Source organism: Rhinopithecus roxellana, chromosome 13, assembly GCF_007565055.1.
Source record: "Rhinopithecus roxellana isolate Shanxi Qingling chromosome 13, ASM756505v1, whole genome shotgun sequence".
Lineage (NCBI taxonomy): Eukaryota > Metazoa > Chordata > Mammalia > Primates > Cercopithecidae > Rhinopithecus > Rhinopithecus roxellana.
Window position 1 is genome coordinate 24,634,470 of NC_044561.1, and position 21,442 is coordinate 24,655,911.

The window sequence follows — 21,442 nt, forward strand, 5'->3', positions numbered from 1 at the left end:
TTGATGGTGTAGATCCTGCTCCCCAAGCTTAGACAGGGGCACATGACCCAGCCTACACAATCAGAGCCTCACCTCCTGTTGGCCATAGTGGTTGGTTCTGTAATAAAAACATGGTTGACACCAAGATTTTTGCTGAGACTATGAAAATAAAGTTCACTCTTTCTGAAGCAGGATAAAAGCTTGGAAAGTCTGGGCAAGATGGAAGAGTCTGCCTAAGAATACAAGATAGAACACGCGTAAGATATAAGCTGATGTTGAGGTGAAATGGGTGGCAAGACACATAATCTTGATGACATGATTGGGGTACCTAGATCTAGCCAAACCTGAAGGCAGTCCTAGCCTCAGAACTTTTCAGATACTTCGGCCAATAACTTCCCTTTTTCTATGCAAGCCAATTTGAACTGGGTTACCACCTAAAACCCAGATACGAATGGGTGAGTGAGTTAAAGGAGGTAATGCATACATGATGTTGGCCACAGAGTAAATACTCAAAAAACATTGCTATCTATCAGGCATGGTGGCTTATGCCTGTAATCCTAGCACACTGGGAGGCCGAGGTGGGAGTATTACTTGAGGCCAGGAGTTTCAGACCAGCCTAGACACCATAGCTAGACCTCATCTCTATAAAGAGTAAAAAAATTAGCTGGGCATGGTGGAGCACTTGTAGTCCCAGCTACCCAGGAGGGTGAGACAAGAAGATTCCTTGAACCTAGGAGTGCAAGGCTGCAGTGAGCTATGCTCACACCACTGCACTCCAGCTCGGGCAACCCCATCTCTTAAAAAAGCAAACCCAAACACTACCATAGTGTTAATTGATGCTAATCTACCAAAAAAGTTAGATCAAAGTGATTCCATCCAAAACCCTGTGATAGAGTAACAATTATTTACTGTTTACCTGCTCTGTGTATGGATCCTCACCCATAGTGGGCTCAATATTTTTCTTTCCCAATTACTCAATGATGGGGAAAGAAAGGAAGGAGATTTCTTCAACACTCACTACATTAGGCACTGCGTGGCCGCTTGATAATTCATTATCACTATAGCCCACAACAGCCCTGTAAGGAAGCAGTCAGCCCTCATCATTTCACAAATGAGAAAACTGCAGCCCAGGGAAAAGTGATTTGCCCAAGGTCAGACTTGTGTGCTAGTGGTTGAGACTCCAAACCCATGCCCTTCCTGGGCCACCCCAAAGACCCCTCTACACACAAGTCTCTGTTCCTGAGCTAAATCTAGGCATTCTCTCCCCTTACCCATCTCTGTTTCATTCAGTGTGAGGCCAATTGAGATTCCTATCACATATACATCAACTACAAACTGATGAATAGCATTACTTCTCTATGTGAAGCCATCTGCCTGCTTTAAATACCTAGGTAAAATGTATTGCTAGGATTTGTTAAGCTATTAGATGAGTTGACTAGACATAGGGAATGAGGTGTGGAGAGGAAAAATTCCAGTCTTTGGGCAGAGTAGTTAGAACCTAGATTTCTGGGTCTAGTTGAACAACTGAAGGGATTTTAAAATACTGCATCACAAACATCACAGGGAAAGCTTTCTGGTTAAGAAATGGTGTCTTTGGAAGGCTAATCTCAACACACCCCAGGCCTTGACATCCTGTCAGGGTACTTGGAAGAACCAACCTTCAACATTAAGGCTTTCCCTGAAGGGAACCACCCACAGCTCAAACTAGAGACAGTCCTCACATCAAACAAAATTGTCAAATGCAAACATATTAAGAATGTCAGCCATGCGCAGTAGCTCACGCATATAATCCCAGCACTTTGGAAGGCCGAGGCAGGCGGATCACCTGAGGTCAGTGTCAGGCCTCTGAGCCCAAGCCAAGCCATCACACCCCCTGTGACTGGCACATATACGCCCAGATGGCCTGAAGTAACTGAAGAATCACAAAAGAAGTGCAAATGCCCTGCCTCGCCTTAACTGATGACATTCCACCACAAAGGAAGTAAAAATGGTTGGTCCTTGCCTTAAGCCATGATATTATCTTGTGAAGTTCCTTTTCCTGACTCATCTTGGCTCAAAAAGCTCCCCCACTGAGTACCCTGTAACCCCCACTCCTGCCCGCCAGAGAACAGCCCCCCTTTGACTGTAATTTTCCTTTACCTACCCAAATCCTGTAAAACGGCCCCACCCTTATCTCCCTTCGCTGACTCAGCCCACCTGTACCCAGGTAAAATAAACAGTCATGTTGCTCACACAAAGCCTGTTTGGTGGTCTCTTCACACGGACGCACATGACATTTACCATGTTGCCTGAGACAGAATCCCATCCCCTAAAAATGTATATGTTGAAATCACCCCTTAATGTGATGGTATTAGGAGATGAGGCTTTGAGGAGGTAATAAGGTTTAGATTCGGTCATGAGGGTGGGGCCCCCATGATAAGATTCGTGCCCTTAGAAGAAGAAACACCAGAAAGTTCCTTCCACTCTCTCCACCATGTGAGGACACAGAGAGAAGGCATTTGTCTGTCTATAGGCCAGGAACAGAGCCCACAACAGAACCCAGGCATGCTGGTACCCTGATCTCAGACTTCCAGCCTAGGCCAGGAACAGAGCCCACAACAGAACCCAGGCATGCTGGTACCCTGATCTCAGACTTCCAGCCTCCAGAACTGTAAGAAATAAATGTCTGTTGCTGAAGCTACCTAGTTTATGGTAGTTTGTTATGGCAGCCTGAGCTGATTAAGACGTGTTGATTTATAACAAGTAACATTTCTAGGAAGTAGCTGTTTTCAGTTTCAGATGAGGAAACTGAGGCACAGACAGGTTAGTTAACTCGTCAATGTCACACAGCTAATAGCGAAGGAGGCAGAATCTGAACTGAGGTCTCTTTTAAGTCCACAGCTTTTTCCTGTAAGCCCTGTGGAATATGCTCACCACCTGCGGAGCAAAGCAGGCCTCTTTTCACTTGTCTTAAGTCTATTTCTTTGAGGGTTCAAGAGTCCTCCTAATTTTTTTGTATTTTAGGATCTAAAGACTACTTGAATCCTCCACCACTGAACAGACTTCAAAAGCTTCTATCCTGACTTCCTCTCTGGTGATGATGAATCTGGATCACACTGATGCTCCAAAGAGAGAAAGAAAAATAGAAGAGCAGGATAAAACATCCAAAAAAGCCCCTCCCTGACCCCTGTCTCATTCACATCCCTCTTTTATTACATTCCAGCACCCCTTTGCTCCCCTAAACAGCACCACGTCTTGTGCCTCCACGTCTGTCTCCCCACTGGACACTAGGCTCCTGGAGGGCCACTTGGCTCTTGTTCAACTCTGGGTCCTGACATAGTATGAACTCGACCCACATGGTGTACTGAGAGACTGAGGCAGACACGTGAGCTCAGTGGCATCAGTGAACCTGCAGGGTGAGCCAGGGCTGCCTGACTCTGTAGCCTGGCACGGCATGCACCCCCGGGAAGAAGCCCACCACCAGGAGTGCTCCCCCATCCTCCGTGCATAGGTCTCTAACCCAGATACCCACAGTGTCCACAGGAAGGACAAGGGGTGGGACATGTGGGCAGGATCCCCCCTGTAGAAGGAAATGAGCTGGACAGGGAGGGTGACCGCAGCCTTATTCACCAGACCCCACATACCCGAGCTGGTCCCTTTCTTCAAAGCCATAAGGAGGGTACTCTGGGAGAAACAAGGGAAGTCCAATTACAACCAAGTACCCCCATTTTTCTAAGACACTGGGTTGTTCTCTTTTCTCCTTTCCCCTTTCCCTCTACCTCCTACTTAGCCCTTTTTGAAATGCAAAATAACCTCTCACCTCCCCCTCACCCAGCATTCCCTATAGAGCAAGTTCCTCTGTGTGCTCTGAGACGAATTTCTCCTCCAGAGCAGACAGTTGACTTGCAGATCGAAGCATGTCCCCAGGAAAGACCCCGCTCCAGGGGGTTGCTTCAGGAGGGTATGCCCAAGGCATGACCACTCGGCCACTTTTACAGCTTACTCTTGCCCAGAAAAGTGCCATCTCAACTGCCCACCAAGTAACTCCCTGGTAGCAGGGAGACTCCCTTACCCTTGCTCACTCTCCCCGTTACCTTATGGAAGTGTCTGCTTTTTGCTCCAAAGGTAAAGAAGCACATTTAAAGTAGAATGTTTTGTGCCCTTCTCCCAAGCTAGCTTCAAAAATAAACTCACTTTTCTTGTACCAGGCCTGGTCCTTGTTAACTGGACTCTACATGAGGCAGCCAGCAATGAACCCAATTTTCAGTTACACTATTAATGGTCAGGGCAGAGGGCATTTTAATGAGATTTCTCTTTAATAAGTGGATTATTTTGCTAAAAAGAAAACACACACAGTGTGTGTGTGCACACACCCACACGAGCTTGGAAACCATCAGTGTAATTCAAATCCTAGCAGAAACTGATAGGGCACTGAGGGACAGAACCATGAGTAGGGACAGGAGAATATCTTGAGACCCCCAGTCACTAAGCTAAAGGGAAAATTCAAGGTGGGAACTGCTCAGGGCAAATCTGCCCTCATTCTATTCAAAGTCCTCCCTCGGCTCACTGAGATAGATACGTATTCTGACTGCCTCCTTTGGAAAGGCTTATCAGAAACTCAAAAGAATGCAACCATTTGTCTCTTACCTACCTGTGACCTGGAAACCCCCTCCCTGCTTCGAGTTGTCCCCGCCTTTCTGGACGAAACCATTGTACTTCTTATACATATTGATTGACGTCTCAAGTCTCCCTAAAATGTGTAAAACCAAGCTGTGCCCTGACCACCTCGGGCACTTCGTCAGGACTCCCTGAGGCTATGTCACAGGCCCGCATCTTCAACCTTGGCAAAATAAACTTTCTAAATTAACTGAGACCTGTCTCAAATTTGGGAGTTTCGCAGAGTCTTGGCCTTGGAGGTAGACTTTCCATCACCCTGCACCACTCCCACCTCACCAGAATATCCAGCCAACCAGAACACCCTCTGCCTGACCAACTGATTTAAAATTTGGATTCTAAGATATTTAAGATTGACCCATTAGATTACACCAAAATCAAGAATTTCTCTTCATAAAAAGACACCACCGAGAAAATGTAATGGTCAACCCTAAAGCGGGAGAAAATAATGGCAGTAGACATATGTAGCAAAGAGCTTCTACCAAAGTATCCTACAAATCACTAAGAAAAATACAAACCAACAGAAAAACAAGCATACACCTTGGACAGGTAAAAATAAATATCTAAATGGATGATATGCTTTGAAAAGGTGAACATCAGAAAAGTGCAAAATAAAATAAAAAATGTTCCCCTTCCCTCAGAATGGCTAAAACGCCAACAACTGATAGTAATACCAAGTGCAGGCCATAACAGGAAGCCAGTAGGGCTTTCATATTCTGCTGATGGGAGTATAAATGTCTACAGGTACCTTGGAAATTTATTTTGTAGTATCTGCTAAAGCCAAAAACCATGTGTACTATGACCCAGAGATACAACACTTCTAGTTATGCACTCTACAGAAATGCATACATTTGCTCCCCTCTCATAAAATAATGCACCAAAAAAAGTTCACAGTGGCTCTATTCATAACAAAACCCACACACCCATAAACAGCAACATGAATAAGATAAATTGTGGTAGTTGCATACAACAGCAAAAACAATAAACCAGTTATTAGGTTGGTGCAAAAGTAACTGCGGTTTTTGACATTAATTTAATGCCGTTACTTTTTGCCATTACTTTAATTGCCTAAAATACACGCAATAATATCAATACAGCTCACATGCATAAACAGAGGGAAAAAAGGCAAGATACAAGGCCAGCACATGTGAATGGTGAGAATTTCTCTAACGAGAAACATGGGAAGACAGAAGACAAAAGGCCTGTTTGGAAGGGGACAGGTTCTCACACTGGCATTTGGTTCATTACCCTTTCTGCTAAATCCACCAGGCACCTTTTGAGAACTGGCCTTGCTGCAAGGCCAGGTGGAGGGTGGCCAAGGTAAGGAGATTTTATCTTCCACAGGATTACTCAGTGCTTGAGACACTGGTGCTAGAATGACAAGTTCATCCCTTTTGGTCTGGGACTTACTGGTTTTAAAATGGGAAGTCCTGTGTCCTGGGAATCTCAGATCTGCATAAATAAAAATCTCAGACCTGCATAAATAAAAATCACTCTGAAATTGGAAAAAATAGGGGTTTAAATTCCAGTTCACCCAAAATTGAGGAACATTCTACAATGCAACTGGCCTGAGCTCTCCAAAAATGTTAGTATCATAAAAAAAGACAGACTGAGGAACTATGACACCATGAAAATAATGGAAGGAGTTTTACATTCCAAGTGGGATCCTAAATTGGGAGATAAATTGCTAAAAAGGACATTGGGGTTAACTGGCAAAATTTAAATAGGCAGCAGACAAAATCAGGGGCCAGATAATAATTATTTTAGGCTTGGCAGGTCAAGAGGTAAAATCAAGTATATATGTGGGCATTTATAGAACCACCTTAAATGTAACCATTTAAAAACAAAAAAAATTCTTTGCTCACTAGCTATAATAAAATAAACGCAAAAACAAAAACCACAAAGAAATATGCAGTTGGCTGGACTTGGTTTTTGGGTCTTAATTTGCCAACTCCTGGATTAGAAAATATTTTTAGGCTGGGCAGGTGGCTCACACCTGTAATCCCAGCACTTTGGGAGGCTGAGGTGGGCAGATCACCTGAGGTCGGGAGTTTGGGACCAGTCCGACCAACAAGGAGAAACCCTATCTCTATTAAAAACACACACACAAAAAATAGCTGGGCGTGGTGGCACATGCCTGTAATCCCAGCTACTCGGGAGGCTGAGGCAGGGGAATCGCTTGAACCCAGGAGGCAGAGGTTGCAGTGAGCCGAGATGGCGTCATTGCACTCCAGCCTGGGCAATAAGAGTGAAACTCTGTCTAAAAAAAAGAAAAGAAAAGAAGGAAGGAAGAAAGAATTTTTATCAATAGCAAATTTTGTGATTTTGATTAGGAAACAGGGGCACCATGTCTTTAACTTGCTTTCAGATAATTCAGAAAATATAATTTATAGAGAGAACCAGATCGCAAATGTGGAAAAATATTAAAAGTTGGTGAATCTGGGTGAAAAACTTAAATGAACCCTTTGAACTATTCTTGCAACTTCTCTGTAAGTTTTAAATTCTTTCAAAATATATTTTTTTAAATCTCAGTTCCACCCATCTCTGTGACTTTGACCGATTTTCCTCTATGCAGAGCCTCCTCCTATATAAAATGGGCATAGACTGGGCGTGTTGGATCAAGCCTGAAATCCCAGCACTTTGGGAGGTTAAGGCTGGAGGATCACTTGATCCCAGGAGTTTCAGACCAGCCTGGGCAACGTGGTGAAACCTCATTTCTACAAAAACAAACAAAAATTAGCTGGGCATGACGGTGAAACCTCATTTCTCCAAAAAAAAAAAAAAACTTAGCTGGGCATGGTGGCACATGCCTCTAGTGCCAGCTACTTGGGAGGCTGAGGAGGGAGGATTGCCTGAGCCTGGAAGGTCGAGGCTGCAGTGAGCCATGATTGAGCCACTCCACTCTAGCCTTGGTGACAGAGCAAAACCTTGACTCAAAAAAACAGAAAAAAGAAAAGAAAAGAAATGGCATAATGGGCACAATACTAGTTGTCTCCTCTGGAGTCTAGCCAACACCTGTCCGGTCTCTCCCCACTCATTGACTGAGCACTTGTGGTATACAGTCACACTCCCACACACTGATTCAGAACAGAAAAGTCTCCTGCTCTTGCAGAATTCATTTCACTGCACTCAAGTGGGTTTGGGGGATACAATCAGGTCATGACGCTGATGTATTTGGCACCATGACTAGCAGAGTGTAAAGAACCAATGTTCCCCATCAATACCATTGTTGTAGAATAGTTATCATGACCTTGACAGGCCCTCCATGACTAAATGGTAACAGGTCCTTTTGGGGAGATATCCCCGCCTTCCTGCCTGTAATGAAACTGGTCTCTTCCCACTTCATTCATCATAGCATTGAATGTGTCAATATTTGTGGGGTGAATAGGCCCGTGATAACCATGTTTTCAACCAATTACAATTCTGTCTTTATCTTCTCCAACAGGAGGTTATGTTAATATTGAATCAATTCACTCCAACATAATCTTTTAAAAAAAGGCTCTTCAAATAAAACATCACAGGAAGCCACCTGTTCCATAGTTCCTGGCTGGGGAAAAATGTTCCCCAGGTGCCCACACACAAAAGACTCCCATCAGGGTCATCTTCCCAGTGCTTATTAATTATTTCCAGTGTCTCATGGAAGCATGCATGACACACAGTGACAAATGTCCCAATTAAGGGCACTGAGCATGAATCCAGGGTTATTAGTCTTCTGGGCACTAATAGAGAGCCTCAGGCTATTAACAAACCACCGCTGGCAGCTCACAGTATATGACTCGCACAAGGCTGTGTGGCCCCATCTGAGTAAACACCGGAGCTGAGCCAGAATTCCCAAGTGGAAGGACCTACAGGAGCACTCAGGGTGTCCAGGGAAGATGTGGCCTGTAGTCCCCGCATTTTGGGAGGCCGAGGCAGGTGGATCACTTGAGCCCAGGAGTTCGAGACCAGCCTGGGCAACATAGAGAAACTTTGTCTCTAGCAAAAATACAGAACAATTAGCCAGGTGTGGTGGTGCACGCCTGTATTCCGCTTGAGGTTGATGCTGTAATAAACTGCGATTGCACCACTGCACTCCAGCCTGGGTAACAGAGCAAGACCTTGCCTCAAAAAAAAAAAAAAAAAAAAAAAAAATTAAAAAGGATATAATAGCCCCAAGACAGCAGAAGACCAACAGGAGGCATCAGTGGTGTTGGGGGAGCGGTTAAATTCCCAGGTGCTTGAGTTGGATTCCCTCAGTTCAAACCCGGCTAGGATTTTTATTAATCCTTTGTGACTTTGGCTAAGTCTCTTACTATGTTTACTCATTCCAGTCCCTGCCTTTAAAGGGTTGGAAAGAAAATGATGGAAACAAAGGGATAATTGCAGGGAGTGACAAGTACTAACTTAGGGGCAGATTGTGAGGAAAAAGAGGCGGCACCCTCACCCAGCCCATGGAGGTCCGAGAGGGCTCCAAGAGAGGACACCCGAAGTCAGCTTCACAGAATGCGTACATGCTTATATCAGGCAAACAGGGGTCAGGGGAAGAAGCAAGAACCCAGTCAAGGGCACTGCTTGGGCAAAGGTGAAGGGGTGAGGGCAGGTGCAGAGGACACAAAGTCATTCTAAGCTTTGGGTGAGGGGTGAAAGGAGAGTAGGTGCCAAAATACGCATCCCTGTAGGTCAAGGTAAGAAACCTGGACTTCTAGCTGGGTGAGGTAGCGGGCGCCTGTAGTCCCAGCTACTCGGGAGGCTGAGGCAGGAGAATGGCGTAAACCCGGGAGGCGGAGCTTGCAGTGAGCTGAGATCCGGCCACTGCACTCCAGCCTGGGCGGCAGAGCAAGACTCCGTCTCACAAAAAAAAAAAAAAAAAAAAAAAAAAGAAACCTGGACTTTAGGCTGAAGGCAATGGGAAACTACCCATGGATCTTGAACATACAAAGAACCAACTTTGCATTTAAATTTTAAAATTCTCTCTCCAAAGATCAGACGGTACAAAGATCGCTCAGACAAGACCGGAGGCCAGCCAACTTGAGAGAAATCCAAGTACAAGATATTCAGGTGGACTGCAATACAAGCAGAGAGAGATGGGGGGATGCATTTCAGAGCTATTTAGAGGGTACGATGACTTGGCGGCAGCTTTGCTCTCAGCAGGAAGAGGTGAATACAGCCCCCGGCATGAATTAAGTCAAGGACTAGAGTTCAGTGCAAATCCTTCTCTATTTAACAGAAAGCAAATAACGTATTTCCTCTGTGGAAGAGACAAAGGTCATAAGCATGAATCAAATAGGAGGAGAGAAAAAGCAACCGCTGCCCTGGAACAGACGCCATCTCCCACTTTCTCCTTGGAGCCAGGTGTTAGCATCTGCTGTTCACAGATGTCATTTGTGCACAGCGATTATCTCAATTATATATCTTGGTTGCTGGAATTGCTTCTGTCTCCAGATTAGTTTGTTTCCAGTGGAAACATTCCATGGGAATTAATTAGAAATTGACTCTGGAAAAAAAACAGGTGTCTTTAGATCAACCCCACACCTTGTCTGCCTCCCTGTTCCACGAGGTCGTATAAAATCACGTGCTCAGAAACTAAAATTTTCCAATAGCTGACACCGGTGAATGAAAGGAGAGAGCCAATGGGGATGTTATGTTATATCTTGAGATCATTGTTTTGTTTTGTTTGTTTTTTTTTGAGACAGTTTCACTCTTGTTGCCCAGGCTGGAGTGCAATGGCATGATCTCGGCTCACAGCAACCTCCACCACCCAGGTTCAAGCGATTCTCCTGCCCCAGCCTCCCAAGTAGCTGGGATTACAGGCATGTGCCACCATGCCCGGCTAATTTTTATATTTTTAGTAGAGATGAGGTTTCTCCATTTTGGTCAGGCTGGTCTTGAATTCCTGACCTCGGGTTACCTGCCCGCCTGGGCCTCCCAAAGTGCTGGGATTACAGGCATGAAGCCACCACGCCTGGCCAGGAGATCACTGTCTTGGAGTTTTCAATTTAATGACTCCTTTCAAATCCATGGTCCAGTGTTCTTTCTACCAGCCCAATCAGCTGGGATTATCATACCCCCTTATTAGGCAAGAAAGACTCTATGCAAGGCAGGTGACTTGCCCAAGATCTGCAGCAAGGTAAGTGGCACTGGCAGGATTTGAATCCTATACATGACTTTCAGGAGTCTTCTGCGCTGTATCAGGAGGGTTTTAAGTCTCAGGTGTTCACTGAGATGTATCCAAAGCTCCCAATGGAGGGAAACTGGGAGAAAAGAACCAAATGATTATCTTAGGGTTCTAGATGCGGGGGCAATGGACAGAGGTGGTGCCTGCCCATCTGGAGAGAAGATGCTGTAGCTAAGGGAAACTCCATTGCTGCTGGTAGAGCCTGATATTCTGCACATCAGGGCTCCTGTGATTTAGCTGGGGACTTGCCTTTTCTTTTTTTGGAGACTGGGTCTTACTATGTTGCCCAGGCTGGTCTCAAACTCCTGGGCTCAGAGAAAAAGACCTCCCTCTGTCTCCCAAAGTGTTAGGATTATAGGTGTGAACCATTGCACCTGAAATCTTGCCAATTTTTACAAGCCATTCTGGTCACACCTTCCTCTGCTCAATAGCTTTCTATGGCTCCCTATGGCTTTGGGATAAAACGGAAGCTCCTCAGCCAAGCTCACTAAACCATTCATGAACGGGCTCCAGCCTCCATTACTGGCACTATCCTCTCTGCCCTTTTTACCCCTGGATACCTTACATTCCAGCAATACCACGTCAAATTGAATACGCTTTCTGTCTCTGTGCGCCTCTGCCCTTTTACGCACCAGTGTTTCCTCCTACAATGTCTACATACATGTACCTTCTCTAACCAGAAATCCATTTCCATCTTTAAAGACACAGCCAAAGCTACCAGCTCCTCTCTCAAAGCAAAATTAAGGGCCTCCTCTTTAGCTAACCCAAATATTCCTCCAATAAAGAGTTTATCACTCTGCTGGTTATAGCCTGCTTCTAGGACTAGGAGCCCCTTAAGGGCAGAGACCTTGACGTTTCCTCTTTATCCCTGTAGCTTGGCCCCAAATTCATCCCAGAGTGGAGATCGTATCTATATTTGCAGAGTGAATACAGTTCCCTCTGACAGGTGCATTCGAACACATTCCCTCCTACATGTCCTTTATACAACAAACCTTTTGACTGGGTGCAGTGACTCATGCCTATAATCCCAGCACTTCGGGAGGTTGAGGTGGGCGGATCACTTGAGGCCAGGAGTTAGAGACCAACTCAGTGAAACCTGGCCAACATGGTGAAACCCCATCTCTACTAAAAATACAAAAATTAGCAGGGCGTGGTAGCAGATGTCTGTAATTCCAGCTACTCCAGAGGCCGAGACAGGAGAATTGCTTGACCCTGGGAGGCAGAGTTTGCAGTGAGCCAGAGATGGGGCCACTGCACTCCAGCCTGGGTGACAGAGCAAGACTGTCTCAAAAAAAGGAAAAAAAAAACCTTTCTCTAGGTTTTCCATCATCACAGTGAGTGTAAAGGTCGCAGAACATGTTCAAGTTTCTCTTTTCTTTTTTTTTTTTTTTTTGAGACAGGGTCTCGCTCTGTTGCCCCCAGCCTGTTGCCCAGGCTGGAGTGCAGTGGTGTGATCTCAGTTCACCGCAACCTCTGCCTCCCGGGTTCAAGTGATTCTCCTGACTCAGCCTCCCGAGTAGCTGGAATTACAGTCATGCACCACCATACCCGGCTAATTTTTGTATTTTTAGTAGAGACAGGGTTTCACCATGTTAACCAGGCTGGTCTCGAACTCCTGACCTCAGGTGATCCCCCCGCCTCAGCGTCCCAAAGTGCTGGGATTACAGGAGTGAGCCACTGTGCCCGGCCACCTGTTCAAGTTTCTGAAGCCTTCATTGGCAGTCCCTCCTCAGCCCCCAGGCCGTCATGGGATGATGATGCTTCACTTTAGAAAAAGGGCTCAGAGAGGTCAGGACACTTGTCAAAGGTCATGAATTAGCAAGTGCTGGATCCAGTTTTCTCTACTCAAAAATTACCTAATTTTAAAATAGGTGAAAATAAGATCTGTCACACTAATATAACCTCAGTGGCAGTTTTCTCATCTGCAAAATAGACATACTACCACTGAACTCAAAAGGGTGTTCTGAGGGATAAATAAAGCCTACGGTTCCCCCAGAATCCCCCAGTGTGGTTGTTTAAAAATGCAGATCTTGAATTCCAACCAAAACTTGATTTATTTTTAAATGCGGGGGGTGGGGAGGGGGCAGAATCCAGAAGTCTGTGATTTTAAAATGGTGTTTAACTTCTCTGATGTGCAGTCAAATTTGAGAAACCTCCAAAACACTAAGGAAAAGTCCGGTACATAGTAAGTGCCTGACAATAAAAGTTAATAGGACCCATATTAGGCAAACCAAGTTGTAAGGGTATAGGACATGTATTGCTGTGGGCCCTTAGGTAAATTACTCAACCTCTCAGAGGCTGCCTCTTCATTAGTAAAATGGGTTGACAATAGGAATAGCCACCTCCTAGGGTTATGGCAAGGATTTTCTGAAATAACACACTTAAATGTTGCTAACAAAACCTCATCTGCACATCCCATCGATTCCCAATCAGCCCCACGTTTGTCCCCTCTTGCCATCTCTATCAATACTCCCCCAACCCAGGTGACCATTTCCTCTGGCCTAGAAGGGTGCGTTAGCCTTCTAAGGATATCCCCTCATATCTTCCATAATCCAATCTCCATGCAGAAGAACAATCCTCTAAAACATGAATCCGATTCTGTCACGCTTCACTCACAACCTCCCAATGGCTTCTCACCACCCCTGGGATAAAATCCAAACCTTCCAGGCCCCGTATGTTCTGGTCCCTGTCTGTTTCTCCTTCTCCCAGGGTATTTTAGCTGACCACCCAAGCTAAGCAGGACGCCCCTGCAGTTCTCTATCTTAGCACCCTATTTATTTCCTTTCTCATTCAAATTAAGGTGTGGGATGATTCTATTTATTCGTATCATTGTTTGTCTTCTTTTCCATCAGATGTAACTTCTGTGATGGTGGGTACCGCTGCTGTCTCACTATCCATGGTGCTTATATTTAGCACACTGCCTGACACACAGTAGGTGCTGCATAAATATTGAATGAATGAAATTGTTCAGCATCATGCTCCGCACTTCATTAGCAGCCAGCAGCAAAGTTAGCTCCCTCTTCCTTCCTCCTCCTGTCTGCTTTCCCTACCTATGTCCCTGGAGCCTTCAGGCAAAGGACAAATACTGTATATTGGAGAGGAGATGCAGCAATGCCCAATGTCATCACTGCTTTATTTGATTAGCTCTGACTCTGGCATCCGGGACACGTGCGCTGGGAGCCAAAGCAACTGTATCCTGACCTCTGGTCCACGCGATCCCATCCTTATAACGATTTCCATGACAACAGCAACGAAAAGCCAAGGCTGTGGATTTCCTTTGATAGGAGCCGGATGCAGAGACCGGGAAGAAGGACTTTCAGAAGAATGAGGCTCTTTGATTCAGCTCAAAGCGCCTTCATTAAATACCACTTTTTCCCAAGAACATGCATTTTAACCCTGCAGAGGGCGAATTCTCATGAATACTTAATAAAACAAAAAAAGAAGCTCAAGGTTCCCTACCCACCTGGTCAGCCAAACAGACAAGAAGATGCAATATGAGTCAAAAGCATCTCCCAATTCTGCACTTAGAATCACAAGCTTTGTATTCAAAACCCCAACTCTGCCACTTACCTAGTGTGTTACTTTGGGCACACCACTTGCCACCTCTAGACAACATTTCCTCATCTGTAAAATGGACACAATGCCACCTCCCCTCCCTTAGGAGCATCATGAGGATTAAGCAGGGTGATGCGGTCAAGCACAGGTGATACTGGCTTCCTGACATGGCCATGAAGAGGATAGAATGACCAGCCATCCTGGCTTGCCCAGGACCCAGAACTGGTAGCGCTAAAACTAAGACAGTCTCAGACAAGTCAGGAGGGTGGATCACCATAGAAGAGAATGATCTGATAAAGGAGATGGCTAAGAGTCATAGAATTTTCAAGATGGAAGGGTCCTCCCAGTGTCTTCTGGTTTAACAAGTTTATTTCTGCCATATTCTTTCCAATAGCATAAACTTGGTCTATTCATGAGAAAACCATCAAACCCAGATTAGAGAACATCCCATGGGATACCTGTCCAGTGCTCCTCAAGACTGTCAGGGTCCTGAAAAGCAAGGTCAGCCTGAGAAACTGTCCCAGACCAGAGGGGACTGGGCAGGCATGACAATAAAATGCAGCATGCAGTCCCGGGTTGGATCCTGGAAGAGGAAATGGGCATTAACGGAGAGACTGGTGAACTCCAAATCAAGTCTGAATTCAGGTCTTCGTTTGGTTTTGTTTTGGTTGAGGTCTTCTAGCCAAGCGAATAAGCTCTAACTGAAATGTTTTGTTTTACAGATAGAAACTGACACCAGAGACCAGAAGCAGCAGAAGCTCTGGGATCTCTGTTTCCAACCACTGGCACTACAGTCTGCTGCCTTTTGCTGCCTTCCTGGAGACTTGCTGGTCATCATGGGCTGTGTCTCCAGAAGGAAGAGAGAACAGCACTGGGTTTGGAGTTGGGAAACACGGGTTCCAGGCTTGGCTCAGCCTCTGACTGGAGGAAGGGATGGTAATCCTCCAGGAAGGAAGGTGGAGAAGGCATCTGGGCTTAGCAAGAATGACTTATCCAAGGAAAGGTAACATCAATTACAAGGACACAACACTCCCAGCAGAGCTCTAAGCCTCCCCAGGTATCTTCAGCTACCCATGGGGACTGGTAGCACATCCTGAGTTCCTGCTACATCATTCAGCTTTGGGACCTCTCTCCCCAAGGCTTGCACCACCCTGTGGGATCCATTCACATTTCTCAACACTGGCTGCCCTGGGCCACACTGTCTGCCGCCGGAACAGCCCACACTCATGACATCTCCTCAGATCCCCGGGCTCTGCTCTGGCCTCACCTCCCTACCATCCTCAGCCGTGCCACTCCTCCTGTCCTCCTTTGAAGCAGCCAAGGATGGTAGAGCCTGAAGATCTGGGTTCAAATCCTGATTCTCCTGCTTTCAAGCTGCGTGACTTTGGGTGGGTCATCACGCCTTTCTGCCACCCAATCACCTGAACTTGTGAAATGAAGTTGATGATCCTCACCTCACTCAGCAATCCTCAGAACACCATGCAGCACCATGTACGGAGATACAGAGGACCCAGTACCTAGTGAGGGCTCCAGCTGGTAGTAGCCAGTGGTCAACATCATGTCTTGATCAATATCATTAGCATACTAATAGGCAGTCAAACTGCCAACGTTTGTTTAACTGCTGCAGTTGTAAGCATTGGTTTTGCATGACTGGCACTATTGCTATTTGGCTCATATACGCACCACACACACACACACACACACACACACACATATACACACCAGGCACACTGCACTCAGCCATTCTGGCTAGTGTTGATTTGCCCAAGTCCTCCAGACATCATCTCTGAAGAAGGCAACAGGACTCCTTCTTAGACCCCTCCTCCTCACTGACACTCCATGTGACCCTTGCAGCCCCGAAATGCCCCCCATCTCCCTGCAGGTCTGTGAAAGTTGGAGGTTGGCACCACGGTTCCGCTCATACCTGGGAGGGAGAGCCATTCTCTGCAGTTCGTAGCATCCTCCCCACCCTGATTCTCAAGGGGATCCCATGACACCCACCTGGCTGTGCACTTTCTCCAGCTCCTCCTTGCTGACTGATGTCTTGCCATCCTCCATGGTGCCGAGAAGGAGCTGCACGTCTGACAACAGTGCATGTGTCCTCCTGAGGTCTCTCCGAAGTCGCTTCTCCACGTCAAAGTCCCGATGGCCAATCTGAAAGCCAAAAGAAGACCCATGAGCTTAGGTGGCAAAGCAGTGGCCACGGTCTAAGTTTTCCAGAACCAGGCTCCCTGGTTTAAATCCTGCCTTTGCCACTCACACTGTCTGACCTTGGACAAGACCATTCGCCTCCCCGAGCCTCAGTTTCCTCAACTGAGAAATGGGATTGGAACCAACCACATTGGGCTGCTGTGAAAATTAAATACCTGCCTAGCCTAATGCTTGACACAGAATAAATGTACAAGAAATATGAGTTGCTATCATTGCTGCTATCATAGCTCGTATGGATCCAAAGTCACTCTGTCATCCCACTTTTTGCACACAAGTCATCAGTATGACCTCACCTCATCTTGTAAGAGCCTCAAGTGCCAGGTGAATCCCTCTGCTGTTGGCCAGGTTCTGCTGACAGAAGTTAGGACAGTCCTGGGTGGGCAGGGACTGGACAGAGCCTCTCGACTTCTGGGGAGTTATTAATGTTATTGATCTGGGTGGTGTTGTATGAGTTTATGAAAATTCATTGAGCTGCACACGTGGGATACGGAGTCCTCTGTATGTGTGTTACACCTCAGTAAATTGTAAATGTGCTCCTTTTGATGATCTAAGTCAATCTTTTCTGTCCTTTGGTCCTGTTTTCCAGTTTAAGGACAAGAAAATGGCATCATTTGCTGCAGAGGAACCTTACCCAGAGGTGAGTACATTCCTTCCCCCAGAATCTTGAATTTGCCAGGGACAGCTGTTGAGGGAGTCCCAAAGAAGCCACATCCTGGACTGGGCACCAGGACTGTGACCTTAGACTCCTTGACAGCTTTCAGTGGCCAAAAAGTACAGGCTAAGCCAAAGCAGAAGAGGTGCAGAATTACATCAGGGCCCTACATGAAATTTCAACAGCCGGTCACCTCTCTAGAAACAGCACTGACTTAAAAGACAACGTGTTAACATCCCTGAAAGAAACTAACGACTCCTTTCTTGGACTCTTCAGGAGACCAGAGGATACAATACGAGCCTGTCCATCAGATGGGGAGCTTTAAGGAAAACAGGGTACAGGTGCCTCAACACTGGGATGTGGTTTTTACACACCTGGAAATCTGTGTCTCCACATCAAATGCTAACCATTTCCTGGGATGCTCTGAATGTCCTGGAATATTCTAGAAAAAACACGGGGTTGAGAATGAGCAGATCTAGACTTTAAACCCTGGCTCACCATTTGCTGATGATGGAACAGTGGCTGAGTCATGCCACATCTCTGAACCTGAGTTTTCTCATCCACAAAAGGAGAGGTTAAAAAAACACCCTGTACTTTGTGTTGAGATAAGACAAGGATCAGACATGATAATGGATTCCAAAGCACTTTGTATGCTGTTGAGTGCTTTGCAAATATAAAGGATTATGAGTATTGTCTGATGACCTAGAATGTGTTCCTCCAAATTTTGTATTTCTATTTCTCTACTGCTGGTTTTGAATTCTTTGACAAACGAGTTGGTTCTTAGAATATAGTCTTTATATCTGAAATGCATTGTTTTGGTAGGTTCAAAATGCTGTTCTATTATACACACACACACACACACACACACACACACAATCTCACCTGCTGAACTGAGTTGAGGGCTGGGCATTGTGCCAGACTCTTTGTCACGTGTTATTGCATTTCACTCCTGTGACAATCTCTTAAATAGACCTTATTACTATTGCCTTTACAAATGTAGTAATAGCTTACATTTATAGACACTTTCTAAGTGTCATATACTATTCTAAACACTTTATAGCTATTAATGCATTTAGTCATCACGATGAATCGATGAGATGTATAGTATTATGATTCCCATTTTACAGATAATGAAACTGAAGTTTGCAAAGATGAAGTAATTTGTCTTTTCTGGCTGGAGAGTGGTAATTTTAGTAAAATATACCATTAGATAGGTGTGTTTTAGTCTTTAATTCTGAAAAAAATATATCATGGGAGCACAGAAGAGCATTATCCAGCTCAGGCTGGGATGGAATTGGGAAGTAGAAGGTAGCTACTCCTAGCGAGGGGAGGTAGAGGCAGGATGTTTTAGGTAGAAGGCACTTAATGAGCAGAGGCAGAGAGGCGAGAAACAATCTGGGCTATGCATTTCTGGGTGGTTGCCATGAGATTATAAAACCCTGGAGTGGGTGGGGGGCGGGTTACAAAGTGAAAGAGGTTTTCCAGGGCTCTTACATGGAGGAACAACTGATATGAAAGAGCAAATGATCTGCCCAACGCCATACTGCTACTAAGTGGCTATGCAGAGATCTGAATCCAGGCAGCTCAACATTAGGATGTAAGTCTCTAACCATTGCACCACAGTGCCTAGTGGAGCTGCTTCATGAACCCAGGTTTACTTACTCTAGAACCCAGACTCTTACCATGATTACACTTAGGCAGTGGGCTTTGCACATTTCTTATATTTGTGTCTGTTTTTGTTTTGCGCATACCCTAAAGTGCCTTTAATTCTCCTGTGGGGCGAGTTCGCATCAGGGACATTCCCTGATGTTGACACTGACCATGCAGTAGAGATGGCTCCGATTCTACGATCTTCACTGCCTGAAAGGCCCTAAAAATGCTGGCACTTTTCAGAGGAAGCACTGCAAACAAAATTCACAAGAAAATCTCAGACTAGTCATCCTCCCATTTATAATAAATTGCTACGAGAGAGGAGGGCAAAAAATACCACTCATTAGGTTAATGGGAAATAAATGTCATTCTGCAAGTTTCCATTTTGTAGCACAAAGATTCAAACTTTGATAAAGATGGTTAATAATTAACTAATAAATCTAGATGATGTTTAGTGTTGTTATGAGTAACTATATTGCAGTCTTAGTTGGTGCTCCATTTATCATAAAGGCAAATTGTTTGGGGAACTTGTTAAATGTCCATTGTCAAAAGAATCTCCAAGCACTATTAAAATATGATCTAGACGTGCTGTTAGGGATAATCAAACCACTTTACAGATGGGGAAATTGAGGCTTGGAGAGAATGCATGTTGCTAAGGGTTTCACAAATTAATGGCAGAACTGGCTGCCTGAGAACACTATGAAAAAAAGATGGTCCACAAAAATATGGTTCTAGCTAAGTGGACCTTATTGCTTTTAAGCAGAATCATAATAGGTTTTTAAAATGATAGACATTCAAATAATATAGACCTCATTTAGAATCCGCCCAGGGTACTAACTTGCTAGGCAATCCTGGGCAAGTTGCTTTACTTTTCCGAGCCTTACTTCTTTCATTTATATGAAAGAAATAATAATATCTATCCCACAGCATTACTGTGAAAATTAATGTTAGTAAAAAATTATGATTAAGCATATATCTTGAAATTTATGAGTAACCACCAAAAGAACAGAAATAAAGTTTGTAGCTTCTGAACCAATAGTTCAAAAGAGAATACAGAAAACATCAATCTATCTAAAAGTAGGAAAGGAATAGAGGGAGAGCAATGTAAAGGAACAAGAAACTAAAAAAACACAAAATAAGATAATACAAAATAGTTTCAAATATATCAGTCATTATAACATATGCAAATAAATTAAATTTTTATATGAAAAGCTAGACTAAAATATTGCATTGAAATTATCCAGCTGTTTAAAGAAAACACATGAACATGCACACACACACACACACACACACACACACACACCCCTACAAATCTTTAAAATGAAATAGAAAAAGGTCTTGCAGGTAAACTGACTAAAATAAATCAAGCAAAATAAAATAAGGCAAAACTTATATTCATGGAGAGAGAAAGACACCAGGTAAGAATGGAAGCAATGATCTTCAAGAAAATAAAGCAATACAAAACTTAGATGCACCTAAATATATAACCATAAATACATAAAGAGAAACTATGACAGAATTGTTAACAAAACTTGGAATAACCACTCTTGTGGTAAGGATATAACAGGTCTCTCTTAGAAACTGATCAAGAACTTAAAACCAAAGTTAGCAGGAGGTAGTTTTCAAAAATACATAATCACGTATTTAAAAACTTTTCTTTATGGCTTATGCTTTTATATTTGTATATAATGTTGAAATAAAAAATTAACAAGCTTGATTCATTTGCCATGTATAGAACCCTATACCTCATAAACAGTCACATTATTTTCCACTCAATAGTTCATTTTTGTTTCTTTGGTTTTATTTTTGTTTTTGAGACAAGGTCTCACTCTGTCACCCAGGCTGGAGGGCAGTGGCGTGATCTCGGCTCACTACAACCTCTGCCTCCTGGGTTCTAGTGATTCTCATGCCTCAGCCTCCTGAGCAGCTGGGACTACAGGTGCCCACCACAACACCTGGCCAATTTTTATATTTTCAGTAGAGGCAGGGTTTCACCATGTTGGTCAGGCTGGTCTCAAACTCCTGATCTCAAATGATCTGCCCATCTTGGCCTCCCAAAGTGCTGGGATTACAGGCGTGAGCCACTGTGCCCAGCCACACACAATAGTTTATTAAACTCTACCAATAACTAGAGCAACAAAGAGATCTCTACAATTTCAAAGAAAAGATGTTATGCATTCTACCATGTTATCTGTCCAAAATGCCCTTAAATTAAAAATTAACAATAGAAAGTTATTCTATCCTAAATCATCATCCTAAATGTTAACAAACTTGAAACTCAAGTTCTAGATAGCTTACAGGTTAAAAGAAAAAAGAGGCCGGGCGCGGTGGCTCAAGCCTGTAATCCCAGCACTTTGGGAGGCCGAGACGGGAGGATCACGAGGTCAGGAGATCGAGACCATCCTGGCTAACACGGTGAAACCCCGTCTCTACTAAAAAACACAAAAAAAAACTAGCCGGGCGAGGTGGCGGGCGCCTGTGGTCCCAGCTACTCTGGAGGCTGAGGCAGGAGAATGGCGGGAACCCGGGAGGCAGAGCTTGCAGTGAGCTGAGATCCGGCCACTGCACTCCAGCCTGGGCGACAGAGC

The 21,442-nt window shown here is 44.7% G+C and overlaps 1 protein-coding gene across 3 annotated transcripts in view; it reads right to left on the reverse strand.

The window, feature by feature from the left end:
- Positions 1–21,442, reverse strand: part of MYO18B (myosin XVIIIB) — a 217,595-nt gene that overhangs the window by 95,147 nt on the left and 101,006 nt on the right. For all 3 annotated transcript variants that reach the window (XM_030915727.1, XM_030915728.1, XM_030915726.1), the window contains exon 22: positions 16,343–16,495. In XM_030915727.1, the coding sequence (XP_030771587.1) occupies positions 16,343–16,495 (153 nt within the window). The remainder of the gene's footprint in view (positions 1–16,342; positions 16,496–21,442) is intronic.